This window comes from Malassezia globosa (genome assembly GCF_000181695.2).
Source record: "Malassezia globosa CBS 7966 chromosome Unknown mgl_sf_10.1, whole genome shotgun sequence".
Taxonomy (NCBI): domain Eukaryota; kingdom Fungi; phylum Basidiomycota; class Malasseziomycetes; order Malasseziales; family Malasseziaceae; genus Malassezia; species Malassezia globosa.
Genome location: NW_001849861.1, coordinates 243,030 through 257,554, shown reverse-complemented (window position 1 = coordinate 257,554; position 14,525 = coordinate 243,030). Strand labels below are relative to the sequence as shown.

The following is a 14,525-nucleotide window of genomic DNA, read 5'->3' as shown; positions in this document are numbered from 1 at the left end:
TTTGCTGCGCCCCACGCTGCGGGGGTGGCGCGTGCTCTTTGGCCATCTGAAGGTATGCCTCCCGCGCATGGTGGTCTACAGGACATTTGGCCTGCTGCTGCTGATGCAACACGTATTTTTCGCGAGTTTCACTGTCTACAGGGCAAGCTGTGGATCCCTTAGTTGAAGCGGCTGGATCATCTGCGCTTGTTCCTGTCGCAGGTCCAAACGACCGCCACCACCATGACATATTGGCTCACTGCTGGGTGCTGTCCGAAGGTGCAATTCGTGACAGGAAGCAGCAGGTCTTGTATTAGTCAGCCCACCCTTGAACATTTTCTTTCGTCCTTGACTTGTTCAGCGCGCGCCTCACACAAGTATATCTCTCCTAGCTTGCCTGCGAGCTTGCGATTGTCATGAGCAGCGTCAGTGTGCGCGAGACGGCGCACCTGTGCTTGCATGTGATTCGCGAACATTTTGGTCCTGTGGTTGAGGTGTGTTGTGCGTTGTATTACTGACCCTCGGAGCAAGTGGCGCAAGTGCTTTTACGACGCGGGCGTCTTACTGTGCCTGAGCTTGTGCGGTACCTGAATGCACCATCAATCTCTGGCAATGCGGGCTCATCCACTAGAATGACATCGACGTCCTCATCCAAAGAAAAGGGTGGATCTAAGAAGGTGCTTCCTGTGCGCCTCGTACAACAAGCCCTCATTGTTCTTATCCAGCATCATTGTGTTCTGCATTCACGCCCAGCCAATGACTCGGTCATGAGTGGCGAAGAGTATTTTGAAATTCACACAGACGAAGTCTTGTGTCGACTGCGATTTGGAACATACTTGTATCTCGCTAAAGAATGGGGTGGGAAAGATGTACGTCATCAACAAGCTTGGTCTCACTCGACAGGCACAGGACATTGTTCGACTCCTCTTATACCATGGGCAGATGCGAGCTGGTGATGTGATTGATACACTTGCATGCACAAGCAGTACACCATCACATGCTTTTGGCGATTTGTCCACGTCCCAGCATGCAGGTCTCGATGCGCAGCGCGCTGCAGAAATCCGGGCTCGGCTTGTCAGAATGCTTCAAGAGTCGCTGGTCCGTCCTAGCACTCCTATCCAGCACGTGTCGCCCCAAGACCGGCAACTCGCTCTCGAACTCATGTTAAGAAAGTCGCGAAAGGGTATTCCGACGACAAAATCGCTACGAGAAATCAAGGGAAAAGTTGCATCAATTATCCATGAAGAGGACCGCCGGGATTGGGAAGGCGCTACAGACAATGCTGACGATCTGCGACTCGGTCTCATCCATAAGCCTACAAGTGATCCTAGCCGAGACAAGCGCGCGAAACGTCGATCTAATACAGACGTAAGCGCCGCCCGCGACACTGTGGATATTGACCCTGAGGTCTGGCTTCGCGTGCACTATGATTTTTTCCACATTCGCATGCGGAATACGATTATCACTCGTGCTGTGTCAAACAAGTACAATGCTGTGACGGGTGACGTAATGCGCTACATGCTCGATGCCGATCGACCAGGGATCGCGCCATGTGAAAGAGACGAACGTTCACGGCCTATTTCTGTCACAGCACTTGCACATCGAATCCCCTCAGATGCACGAATTCAACGAGGTTTGGATCGGCGTTCAATCATGGGACACAACGAGTCGTCCAACAAGACGAGCACCCCATCAACATCCGAGCTGGTTGCTGAATATGTTGCAATTCTATCCTGCAATGACAGCATTTCGTCAACGGTTCGCCGAACACGTTTCTTGGCTCCATGCAGCTCAGGTACTATGACCAGTGCTGGTGGCGGCACGCGTGTGTCGACGACATTTTCTGTCGAATATGTCAACATCGTTGAGCGAATACAGCTGCGCATGATTCGTGATGTGGTAGTCGAGCGTTTTGGTTCGATGGCCGGTCGTATCTTCACGATCCTCGTGGAAAAGGGCAAACTTGAAGAAAAACACATATCAAAGGTTGGACTCATTTCCATGAGCGAGACAAGAGATATATGCTCGCGTCTCTTTGCTGCATCAATTTTGAGTCTACAAGAGGTTCCTAAAAGCAATGAACGAAATCCACAGCGCACATTCTTTCTGTGGTTTGTGGATGTGTTGAAGTGCAAATCATGGCTCCTTGATCAGTTGTACAAGACCCTCGTTCAACTTAGCCGTCGCAGGCTTTACGAGCAGTCGCAACGCACCTTGCTTCTCCAAAAGTCTGAGCGTACAGATGTTCGTGAAGATGCCGTTGGCTTGCTCACCGGTTGGGAGCGCAAAGAACTCGCCTCTTTGCAATCCGTCCAAGAAGCCATCACTGTGGCCGAGACGCGGGTTGTACGAGATGTTTTTCTATTGCAGCATTTCTCCACATAAGGACTAGTTGCTGTTGCTGTTGTTCTTGTCTTGGCGCATCTGCACGTCGACTCGCAATCTGTTTCCTTTAAGCGTAGAATGTACATGGACATGATGATGAAATTTCTATTTCCCCTACTCCCTTCGTGATCATTCTCAATTCTTGAGCCGTGGCAACGACGTACATACTTTCATTGCCTTCAATTCCCACTACGTGGTAGCACTATTAGTGATGAATGACGAAGTGGATCTTGCATTGATCCAAAGTGAAGCACTTTACTGCCTGCGCCGCGAACAACTAGTGAGTTTATGTAGGCGACGCGGCATCAAGCCGGGGGGAAGGTCATCACACATGGCTGACTTGCTTCGCGAAAGCATTGAAGCAAAGCAGCCGAAAAAAGGTCTCCCTGCTGCTGAGCATATGTCATACACGCCCTCATCAAGAATAGGGGCTACGTTTTCCTTCGTACCACCACCATCGAATCCTTCTCACTTTGACGCACAAAGCAAGATGAAAGAACCAGCGCTTACAACCCATCACGATCAGCACACGTCACCGAATACAAGTCCCAATCCTAACAAGCGAATATGCATTCAGCGGCCTCACCCGAATGCGTCGTGCGCTTCTAGTACACCATCAACGACTCATGCGGATTTTCCCTCTGAAACAGGAAGCACGTACTCTCGTACAACACTTCAAAGTACTGAAGTGTGCATGGAAGCTAGGGGTGGATACAGTCGTCCGATGAGCCCTTTTCAACACTCGTTTAGTCCCAAGCAAAGCATGGATGACTCTGTGCCGACGCCAACGATGCATGAGCCAGTCCATCAAATCAGTCCACCACTGACAGCAAGGACACCTAAACGAGCTATATGTCAGCATGAGGACAACGAGAATTATGCAACAAGCGCATATGAGAGTGATGAAAATGATGATTGTGCCAACAATGCCTCTCAAGATGCTCTCGAGTTATTGATTGACGCTGTGTATGAACCAGAGTATCCCAACGCGAACTCCAACGAGACACCTGTCGACGAGCAAATTAACACCAGTCCACTATCTGCGCAACGTTCCGCATCGAGCACGCCGCCAACTCCTACTTTGGTGCGTTTAGGGCAAGAAAAATGCTCTGATACTTTCACTCCTGCAGCTAGCACAGTACATCCGACTGTGTCGACACAGGAATCAGAGGGCATACGCGCATCTTATCCAACTCAGCCCCGTTCACCTGCTGCTGCATCGTCGGAAATGTCAGTACGTCAGCGCCACTCTGCGTGTGTCGGCTCTTTGTCTGCTAGTCGGGAGACGGAATGGTTCACCCCTGACTTACCAGTCGGCACCGATTTGGAGCAACAATATCATGAATCAGTTTCTGATGCTGACAAACGACGTCCTTACGTTGATAGGAACGATGGAAGACAAATGCACAGGCAAAGGCTCTCTAAAATGTCGATGGGGAAGATGGCTCGTCGAATGCGATCATTCCTCGAGTCATCTCCAGCTACCACGCGAGAGTCTCTGCCAAACAGGAGTGACAAAGATCCAAAAAGCTCAAAGCACAATAAACCGCAGCTCGATCCTGATTATTACGGCGTGGCTGATGCAAACATGCTTCGACAAGCCTTGTACTCGTCCACGAAAATGCCCACTTCAACCGTCCCTGTCATTGCTACGCTTCCCAAGCCCAAGGATGAAAATGAGCCACCTTGCTCTGCGGTTCGAGTACGGTCTCTTCGAACGACACGTAAGCTTAACGTAACGAACGGAGCAAATCCTGCAGCGGCAGCAACAAACACATCACCCGAGAAACTTTCAGCCATACGCTCTGGTCGTTTGTTGCGTTGATGTTGGTTGCAATCATGTGCATAATCGACAATCCATTTTCGCCTTTTTTTTTTCTTCTAGAATAGTTAACCATTGTTCAAACTCCCTCTATGTATAATAAGACTCATCTTCTGTACAACTGTGTATTACCTTCAATAAAAATTGAAACGAAATGAACGCGCCGACGCGTGGTATGCTCATGTCTTTTTGGATATGAGACCATCTGAGGCCTCGTCCGTCATGGGCGAAGTTGCTGGATTGAACGAAGCAGTTTGTTGATTCATTGGATCGACGAACTGGTTTAAGAACGAGTCCAAGTCAAAATCGCTCGGTGCACTTCCATTGATAGAATTCGTTGGAGGCGATAACGGCGTGCCAGACAGTGATTGTGGTGTCCATCCCGTGTTTTGATTCACGGGAACTGTACCTACCTGGGTATCCGCAGTGGACTGGGTGTTCTCAATCAAATGACGCGCCTGAGCGGGTTCAAGACGAAGATTCTGTACGAGCGTTTGAATTTGATTTTGAAGTTGATTGGTCTGATCCATGTTGTCCTGTGCTTCTTGGTTCAGCCTCTTGACGTTATGCAAAAGCTGTTCTTCTGGGAGTGGGCTTTCCCTTGGGACTGCAGAAGAACTCGCCATTGCTGGGCGCCACGCTGGTGACAAGCCAGAAATAAGAGCCTGGCTGTAAGGTGGGCTCGTCAATGACGGCGGCACCTGCGTGGCACCAGAGGTGTCTTGCGCAGATGCAGAAGCTCGCGAAGGCGATGATGAGGCAGTCGATGGTTGACCTTGACTTATAGCATGTTGCAAAGCCATAAAAAGATTGGGATCCATGCGCGTCATGTCAGGACTAGGTCCAGCTGATTCATGTTCTTGATTTGCCAGAAGATTACCAAGCCACGCGACATTTTCATTAGATTCGAACGCGGGTTCAGTAAAGGCTTGATTCGACGGCCATGCATTCGGGGGGTCAAATTTATTTTGTGCAACCAAATCTTGTGCATATGAAGAGGTCGAGGGGGTCGGAAGACCATGTTGCTTTGGGGAGCCCTCGGTATCGCTTGTTGCCTCGGTGAATCGCTGCTCCGAGTTCAGTGGGGAAGCCACGTTGGTATCTTGATCTGGTGTGGGATGGTCTTCTGCCATAGGATCTGCATAAGGTGCATCACTGATAAGCAGGCGAGCACGCTTTTGTGGACGAACAGGGCCACGGTGTAAATTAGATGCGTATGTTCCGTCACGTCCCTGGTAATGGTGAGCCGATGCAGTATCGTCGGAGGGCATATTGAAGGGTGAAAACTCAGAGCCACTAGTATTCTGAAGCATATCTCCGACATTCGAAGACCCAAAGACACTAGCGAGGAAGCGCAAGATACGGTTGATCGTGTCTTGTTGACGTCTGATCTGCTGGCGATTCTCTAAGCCTTGTTGCCAAAGAGCCTGGCTGGAGTGTTGCAGCTTAGACAGTTCTTCAATCAGCGTGCGCTGATTGCTCTTGATACCTTGGATAGCACTTAGTAGATTCGTCATCTGCACAGGGCCTACAACGCTCGATACATTCTTGCGGATCACCGACCGAATCGAAATCACCACGGGTGAGCGCGCCACTCATATTGTGCAAGACACGATTTGACTCATCGATCGAGTTAGTATGCTGATGCTCACGTTCTTTTCCACTGCGTTTACGCTGAACCTTTGAAAGTAAGTCAGGGTGATCACGATGAAAGCACCGATTTGAAAATTCCCAAAGCTCGCTCTGTGACGGCTGGTCTGACTTCAGTGCCCCTTGCTGAATGTGAGGCACTTTGTGGAAGCCGTACATATTGAGTTGTCGAACGAAAGAAGAAAAATTGTTGTGCTTGAAAAACCGCGGCAACACCTCCTCGCCAAAACGAACATGGTTAGGCACAAGAAAGGTATCACCCGCAGCAGACCATCGAATCAGCTCGTCCGTATTTGGGTCGTCTACCATACTTCGCAATTTGTTCAGAAAAGCAGGATTACTTCGATTCATAGCGGCTGGCTGGGGTATATCCGTGGTGTGAGTCCTAGTCTGCAAAGATGGGTCCGACATTATCGCTGGAACCGGTAGCTGACTAGATTCATCCGTATGACACGAGAGTTTCTTTTTCTTGAACTGTTCAAAACCTAAGCTCCTCCTAACAGAAGCTCTCGTGTCTCCACTAGATGAGACGTGCTGGTCCAACTGACGCCTTCCTCAGTGCGGATCACTCTTCAAACGCTTCCAAGCAAAATTTCGTCGAAGCACCTGAAGGACACCAGGGCACCAACCACCGTGAGCGCCGGCCGCAGCTTGTCCTGCAAATAGTGGAGGTCACGTGCTTACACATCGGGACGTGGCGGAGGGATTTGTTCGCAAACATATATAAAGAGAGGAGATTCTTCATGCATATAAAAGTCGGACTCGCCGTGTGGCCCTCTCGTTAAGATTGGAGCCACCTAAGCAATACAAGCCTCCATTCGCGTGCGACCTGGTCTCTTCTTACATGTCAAGCAGTGGCTCGTTGCAACTTCCTCAAGCGCAGGCGAAGGTGACCAGCTCCGATGCATCACAACAAAAGCCTTTAGCCCTCCCTACACAATCGAAAAACCCAGATACATCTTCACAAAACACTGCTGATGAGGACGACAAGTCCGCCGTCAAGGATACCCAATCCATTCCTGCTCCCATAACGGAGCAAACGCTCTCTAATATGCATGGCATTGTGCCGACGCTTCAGTATGTATCAATCCTAACGCGTGCGTGTTACTGACTCTGCTTTAGAAATATTGTCGCCACCGTGAATCTTGAGGCTAGACTCGATCTTAAAACCATCGCGTTGCATGCGCGTAATGCTGAATACAACCCTAAGGTATGCATGTGCGTGTGAATGGTGTATTGATGCTGTGCGCAGCGTTTCGCGGCCGTTATTATGCGTATTCGTGAACCAAAGACGACAGCACTTATTTTTGCCTCGGGGAAGATGGTCATCACAGGTGCGAAAAGTGAAGACGACAGTCGTCTCGCCAGTAGAAAATATGCCCGCATTATTCAAAAGCTTGGATTTGAAGCTCGCTTCAGTGAGTTCAAGATTCAGAACATCGTGGGTTCTTGCGATGTCCGCTTCCCCATTCGCCTTGAGGGTCTGGCGTACAGTCATGGTGTTTATTCATCATACGAACCAGAACTTTTTCCTGGTTTGATTTATCGAATGGTGAAGCCGAAAGTCGTCTTGCTCATTTTTGTATCAGGGAAGATTGTCCTGACTGGAGCAAAAGTGCGTGAGGAGATCTATACCGCTTTCAACCTAATTCTTCCCGTGCTCTCGGAATTCAGAAAGCCCTGAAGTGAGCGAGCAATCGTTTCGCCTTCGGTTTTATCCGAACCCTCCCACGATCATGGTGCCCGCATCAACCGACTATGGTTTACTCGCCATAGTCTTCCTTTACTCCGCTTCCTTTTTCTCTTCTTCCTCTGTCTCCCATCCCCTCCCTTTCTTGCAACGTTTGTATTATGAATGGCAGTTAACATAGACGATGCCTGTAAAAATGTACATCTTCTAATGTCGGCTACGGAGTACGCTCTGCATTGTGCTAGTGCGCGCGTTTCGTGATTACGCCTCTACTTGGAGTAGGTACATGTCGGGCTCACGCATGTCCGTTTGAGGATATGCCACGTGACCTTTGGCGCCATGCATGGATGGCTTGTCTTTCGTTACGTGTACCTCGTATTCTTGTTTTAAATGATGGCGACACAGCGACTAGGCCATATGCTCAGGGTAGCATTGCCTGTGCGTCACGGACTATCGTTATATACACGTAACCGCATTGCTGTGTCTTACGTGCCTCTGACGCAGGCAGCTAGGCTGGCTGGTGTCGTAGCGGCACCACGTGCCTTTTCGCTTTGGAGCAGTGCAACCGAAGGAAATGAAGCTGCTCGCAAAGCAGTTTTTGAACGTGCGAGTGAAGTCGCACAAAAAGTTGAGGAAGTTCCCTCCAACTTTCACGAGCGCGCTCACGAGGTGGGTCTCTCTGTGCATGACAGACTTGCACAAGCCGAAGAGACCGTTCACAGTGCACTGACACATGAGGGTGAAAGCATTTCTCATGCGGCGCAACTAGCAACAACGGATATGCAGGAACTTGGACTGGGAGGCTGGTCGCCATCGGGACTCCTCCAGCATTTGCTCGACGGCGTGCAGTACTATACAAATTTGCCGTGGTGGGCTACGATCATTGTGGTCACTTGTGGGATCCGCTTGGCGATTGCCCCTCTTCTGGTATATGTACAAGCCAACTCAATTCGTCTTTCAAACATCCAACCACAAATGCAGGCAATGATCAAGGATCTTGAATATGCGAAATCGACGGGGAATCAACAAGAAATGCAGAACGCTGCGATCAACGTTCGGAAGTTACTGTCCGACAATAATTGCTCTCCATTCAAGTCGCTCCTCTTGCCAGCCGTACAAATGCCCATTTTCTTGTCTTTCTACTTTGCATTGACGGGTCTGGCAAAGGCGCCACTACCGGCGCTCACGACAGGAGGCATTGCATGGTTCCCGGATCTGACGCTTGCCGACCCGTACTACGCTCTTCCTATCATTAGTTCGGCTATGACGCTCCTTGTACTTGAGACTGGTGCCGAAACAGGTACAACGGCGATGAATCAATCATCACAAGCTCGTTTTATGAAGAACGTGCTCCGTGGTGTGACAGTGTTGGCTGCATGGCTCATTTCCAGCTTCCCCTCGGCTGTACTGCTATATTGGTCAACAACTAACACTTTTTCATTATTCCAGCTACTTGCTTTGCGTACGCGTTTCCTTAAACGTCTTTGGCGTTTGCCTGAAAAGGTTGAGCATCCCGTCAAGCCTCATATCAAAGAAAAGACATTCATGGAAAATATTCGTTCAAGTATGAACAGCGGCAATGCTCGTCCGAGCGCTGCGACGCCTGTACGTCGTCCTTCTTCTGCTTTCTATCGGAAACCGCAAGATACGCCAGAAATTATGAGCCAGTCACGTACGCGCGCGCTAGACTCGCTCATGTCTGATGACAAGAGCGTCAAGACATCGCGGGCTTCTAGTGCAGCAAATGAACTCAACCAAGCCGAGAAGCAGTCACGTCTAGCAGCGGCGCGGGAACGTCGTCTTCGACAGCGCAATTAAGGAATTGATTTTTTTTCTCGTGCATGTTCTATGTCGACATAGCCATCGTTCCTGTCGAGACTGCCGAGGAAGTGCAGTACCCCCAACAGTTAAAATAAATCTATGAAATCAAAAATGACATGCGAATAGAATCCGAGTTGATAAACTATCTTGCAGAATTGTGTCTCATTGCTTATGTCAGTCAGCCTCGCGTCTCATGTAACATTCATAGTTTGACTTGGCATTGGCACTGGCATGTCGAATGGCCGAACCTTTGCTTCAGGATGGACCGATTGCCTCGTACTTCGCTGGTACGCACAACACATTTGGTCTCATATGACGCTGCAGCTGTAGGCATGGATCCTTTGCCGGAACGAGAAACAACAGCGCCGTTCGGCCAGGAATCGATGTGGACGCGCGTGAAACGCTGTCTGTGTCCGAGGCCTACTTGCACAGAAGTGGCGATGACAGATTTGATTCGAGAAGCTGAAGCTGTTGCATATGCACCAGATCATGGTTTGTATGAGTTTTCGGAGAAGTTCAAATATACCATTGCTACATCATACCTTCTAGCACCGACATTGTCAATTTCCATGTACGAACGACGGAGCGATGACGAGCAGATGAGACCGTCTAAATCCAATGATTCATGTCCACACACAAACATATACCGCGTCCCTTTTCCAAATGCACAGCATCATGTATCTGGGTCGATTCGTCCGGCCATTCCTCTCATTCACGCCACTGGAGCTGTTATTCTGTTCTGCGCTTTAATCGCATTTCGTGTGCCAATCGCCTATGTGATTCTAATAATGGTAGCACTGGATGCACTCACATTGATGCCAGTAGTCTCAGAATCAGCACTATGGCGACCACGTACTCTTTCGTTTTACATGTCCTCGCCGCCCACCAAACATCCCTCGTTCTTGGCTGCCAACGTACCCAACCCTATCTGGATGGCCGATGAGCGTGTTCGTTTGCAAGCGTGTATTTTACTGCAAGTGCAAGAATTCGTTGCTGCCGCTCAAGCGATGGACCATTCTATTAATGATGCGTTGGCCGCTGTCCAAGAGGTTGAGCTTGTGTCTCGAGGTCACAAACTTACGTCTCCTTTGGCTCCCATCTCCCGCATTGAAACTGCCGCTTATATGGGCGACGAGGGAATGCCCCAGATGCGGCGAGCGACTTACCCTCAGCGCCTAGTATCTTTGCGCAAAGAAATGGTTGATGCACTCGAAGAGTCAACCTATTTTTGTGATGCAGCACGTAGGCGCCTCGAGAAGCATCAGGTCGTTGATGACCAGCTGGCTCGAGGACTGACGACAGTGCGCCACAAACCGAAAAGGGGAGAATTGACGCTATCGACGTCACCGACGCCTCGCACGTTGTCACTCACAAGCACAGGCACACCAACGCACACGCCGTATCGGAAGGCGCAGCTGCCAACGGCTACATACTCGTCACAAACGGAGCCAAGTGACATTCTGCACCACAGATCTCTCATTTCGCCGCTGCCTGGCCGCAGCGACGTTTCGGACGAATCACCTGGCGGATACTTCCAACAACGACCGTCTGGACAGGATCGACTAACACTTCTCTCACTTCGAACCGGTTTTGAGGGTATGCACAGCGCGCGACAGTCTCTTTTGTATGCGCTGCTGTGTCTTGATTGGGATCGGATGCATGTACATTCGACGTACGAATCACTTTTGTCGTTTTGGAACACAGAAGTTCTTCAAGGGGTACTGAATTCGTTGACGACACACTTTCGGCACACCGCACAACGCATGAATCGCCAGCTGGAGCAACACATGATTCAAGATACGGCTCCCATGCCATCCACGTCAACTTTATTGCATCATGTCGGCATGGGAGACTGCATGACAGAAATGGCGCGTATGCTTCGTACGATTCAATGCAAACTGCATGTATGTGGCGAAGAGCTGGATCTTAAGACACCCAGCTTGCACGGCATGCCAAATCCAAGTCAAGAAACAACTCATGATGAGGACAAGGTGCGTACCGTTTTCGAGAGTATGCGAGAGGATTTATTAGCGCTCTCATCGGAGTGGGAGGCTGGTAGCCGTATATTGGATCCCAAGCCGCCAGAATTGTCTCCACCTGCAGTCGAAATCCCTCACTTTCCGGAGACGAAAAGTACAATGCTTCATTTGGATGAGGATGCACAACCTATCAATATGCTGAGCGACGAAAAAAGCGAGTTTCAGAGCGGGAAGCATGATTCATACATGTTGCATTCCTTGCTATTAGATTCAACTTCTCCCTCACATCTTCCTGCAGCTACAGGTCAGGAGGAAGTATTTGAGGGTGCATCACGCTCTTTTGGAACGCGGCGCGTTCCCCCTGTTTCGATGCTGCCGCGTGCCGAACGTATTCGACTCATGAACGAAAAGCGCCGAAAGCGCGCAGACAGAGCGGACGAATTTCAGCCCCACTTTATGGTAAACGAGCTAAAAGGCGTGTTAAAACGTCGTACTGATACCATGCCATACAGAAGATCAACCACCCCACCCACGCCTACATCCACCTCCTCGACGCCGACGTCATCCTCTCGAGCTATCATAGCCCCATGATATCCCCTGTAGCTCTTGCTGATGTAATGCGCGTTGTCTGCACGAACTCACTCTGCACGTGGCGTAAATCACATACGCCACGCGCTCTCACGGCTCCAGTCCAACCACATTCGATCGACACACATATTCGTTGAGGTGCAGGAGGAGGGTGGCCTCATAAGCTCAGGCACTTTGAGTTAGCAAACATGGCTTCCACACATGATGTATCGCATCCGGGTTTGCCATTGGCGCATGGAATGTATGCTTCATCGACGGCAGCTGCACTAGATCCTTTCCTTGAGCCAGGACCGATGAATCGCCTATACTTGTCGCTACGGTCTGGAATTCCCTCCCAGGTGGACTGGGCATTGGATCGTCTCGCAGCATATACTTACGAGATGCCCGATAGATTCTTGCTAGCTGACTACCCTGGCATGGCTGATTCATTGGCCAGCTTTATGTTATGCTTGTGTCTTGCGGTACGTGGTCTGCCACGTTCTGAATGGGATACGATGCAGCGCGCGTATAATGTAAATGGGACGCTCGTTGACCAAGGCATAGGCGGTTCCGAGTACGGGTATTCTGGGATTGCTGCTACCAGTGTCAAACTGGCTCATCTGACGCTACCTGCTGCTGTCGTCGGGACCAAGTCCGCCTTCCACCCTCGTGCGCATGCTCGGGATGCAGCGATCTTGCGTCGAGCTATGGAAGCAGCGCTTGTGCTACGAAACCTAGCACTGTCACCAGCCAACTTGACGACGCTAGTCCAGATCCCATATATCTTGGACGTTCTTCACGACTCGCTTGCGCTAGAAGATCATTTGGATGAATGTGTTGACATTCGGCCAAATGTGCTCGATATGCTCGAATGCATCGCATCACGACTGGTGCTGAGTGATTGGGTCCGCCAAAAATACGTGCTTGGCATGGCCGTGCATCCTCCGCATTTTGTAGAAGATCGGATCTTTGTGATGCTGCATGAATGGATACACACTTCCAATGACCGAGCCCTGCTTCTTGGTGCCTTGCGCTGTTGCCGCGCATTCGCATCGAATATGTCAAATGCCGCTGCGCTAGCAGAGATCGATTTGCATTTCCACGAGACGTCCTTGGGTCTTGTGTCGCGATGTATCTCACTGCTTCCGCTTACGCAAGACCCGGAACTTTTGGAAGCGGTGCTTGATCTATTATATCAGCTTCTCTCGATTGACGATAACGTGATGCTCCTAGGTGCGTGTCGAACAGCTCAAGCATCTACACGCATACAGGCGATTGTTCGCTACCTGGTACGGAACTTGAATCTCGGAAAATCGGTGTGGGAGCGGGACTCACCGTCAACGGCAAACCAGCATGCATGGTGGGCTGGCCATATACCGAATACACAGCGGATACGACAGATACGAGAGGTCGAGCTGCGGGAAAAAATGTCGCCCATGGAGCGGCACCGGTGGAGAGTGCTGCCGCCTGAAATTCAGGCACGCATTGAAATGATGCCTGAGCCAGAGCGGGGCACAGCATGGATGAAAACTCTCTTCGAACACGACCCTGATGGTGAGGTCACACAGATGGAGTTTTGGATTGCCTATCGAGACCAATTTACACCCCTTGCGAATGCGGGTGGTCCTCCGCTCCAGCCTGCAGCGAATCTGATCCGCCATGTGTCACAAACATTTCCTGGCGCCGCTGCCATGGTGATTTCTGCTGACGCTGGTGCACAACCACGCTTTGTGATTCGAGGCATTGCACCGCGCCTTCGTGAGAGTCGAGGACCCATGTGCTTGTGGGTTGGCTGTTCATCACCACATGTGCATACATGGGCCCAGATTCGTGAGCATTATGACGCACATACGCAGCAGGCCAGCGATGGCCTGTGTCGGTGCTTGGGATGTGCGTATGTTGCCCTCAGTGACGATGAGGGCGAGCAACGTAAACAGCTACGCATGCATGTCTCGACGCACTTACCGCCAACGCGTGATGCCAACGTGTTTGTGGCACCTTCTGCGCCTCCTGCTACCGGCACGCATGAACGGCCTGGACTGATTCAATTTGAAGTTGAGCGAACGCCCTCTGTGCCTACACATATGGTTGGACAGCCACCGACGCCATGTGGTGTGGCGTTCCTATCGTTGCTAATTCTGCGCTACATCACAAGAGTATCGTCTTCTGTCCTGCGCCGGGATGGGTATGGATGCCCTAACTATGTGTATGGTGGAGCAGTGGCATCCACCAAGCGACCAGCAGAGAGAGAGGAGTATTTTGGATTCCCGCTCTCCTCTCTAACAGAAGACTCGCAAGCACAAAACGATGCACGTGCCTCGTCACTTGATGAACAATATGCACAAGCCGCAGAACGAATCATGTATGCGATGGCTGGGATTGAGGATGTATTAGTTGAGACGTCACTACGAAATGATATACTGTGTCGCCTCGCCAATGACACATTGGTCGCGCTTCGTCCCGTAGAAGACTAGAACCTGATGTTATTTGACATGGGATGACTACTACTGCTGCTGCTGCTGCTGCGACTAATATATTATACGTCAGTGATGCTGTTGGTCCACATTAAGGATGAGGGAGTGATGGCAGCTGTGCAAGGTTACGGCGCGCTCTCGTCCATCATTCTAAGTAT

General features: G+C 50.4%; 7 protein-coding genes across 7 annotated transcripts; 6 read left to right on the top strand and 1 right to left on the bottom strand.

Annotated features, from left to right (window-relative positions):
• Positions 1-611: 611 nt before the first annotated feature.
• MGL_3675 (uncharacterized protein) lies at positions 612-2,364 on the top strand (the record flags this gene model as incomplete). The annotated part of the gene is made up of 2 exons (XM_001729156.1): positions 612-848; positions 883-2,364. 2 exons carry the CDS (start codon positions 612-614, stop codon positions 2,362-2,364), a joined length of 1,719 nt encoding a protein of 572 aa, XP_001729208.1.
• A 331-nt stretch (positions 2,365-2,695) lies between these two features.
• MGL_3674 (uncharacterized protein) lies at positions 2,696-4,189 on the top strand (the record flags this gene model as incomplete). The annotated part of the gene is made up of 1 exon (XM_001729155.1): positions 2,696-4,189. The coding sequence occupies one exon, from the start codon at positions 2,696-2,698 to the stop codon at positions 4,187-4,189; it is 1,494 nt and encodes a 497-aa protein (XP_001729207.1).
• Positions 4,190-5,644: 1,455 nt separating this feature from the next.
• Positions 5,645-6,187, bottom strand: MGL_3673 (uncharacterized protein; the record flags this gene model as incomplete). Its single annotated transcript, XM_001729154.1, has 1 exon — positions 5,645-6,187. One exon carries the CDS (start codon positions 6,185-6,187, stop codon positions 5,645-5,647), a length of 543 nt encoding a protein of 180 aa, XP_001729206.1.
• A 493-nt stretch (positions 6,188-6,680) lies between these two features.
• Positions 6,681-7,702, top strand: MGL_3672 (uncharacterized protein; the record flags this gene model as incomplete). The annotated part of the gene is made up of 4 exons (XM_001729153.1): positions 6,681-6,913; positions 6,959-7,046; positions 7,089-7,451; positions 7,613-7,702. The coding sequence occupies 4 exons, from the start codon at positions 6,681-6,683 to the stop codon at positions 7,700-7,702; spliced, it is 774 nt and encodes a 257-aa protein (XP_001729205.1).
• Positions 7,703-7,919: 217 nt separating this feature from the next.
• Positions 7,920-9,344, top strand: MGL_3671 (uncharacterized protein; the record flags this gene model as incomplete). The annotated part of the gene is made up of 1 exon (XM_001729152.1): positions 7,920-9,344. One exon carries the CDS (start codon positions 7,920-7,922, stop codon positions 9,342-9,344), a length of 1,425 nt encoding a protein of 474 aa, XP_001729204.1.
• Positions 9,345-9,787: 443 nt separating this feature from the next.
• On the top strand, positions 9,788-11,917 carry MGL_3670 (uncharacterized protein; the record flags this gene model as incomplete). The annotated part of the gene is made up of 1 exon (XM_001729151.1): positions 9,788-11,917. One exon carries the CDS (start codon positions 9,788-9,790, stop codon positions 11,915-11,917), a length of 2,130 nt encoding a protein of 709 aa, XP_001729203.1.
• A 185-nt stretch (positions 11,918-12,102) lies between these two features.
• MGL_3669 (uncharacterized protein) lies at positions 12,103-14,367 on the top strand (the record flags this gene model as incomplete). The annotated part of the gene is made up of 1 exon (XM_001729150.1): positions 12,103-14,367. One exon carries the CDS (start codon positions 12,103-12,105, stop codon positions 14,365-14,367), a length of 2,265 nt encoding a protein of 754 aa, XP_001729202.1.
• Positions 14,368-14,525: the final 158 nt, after the last annotated feature.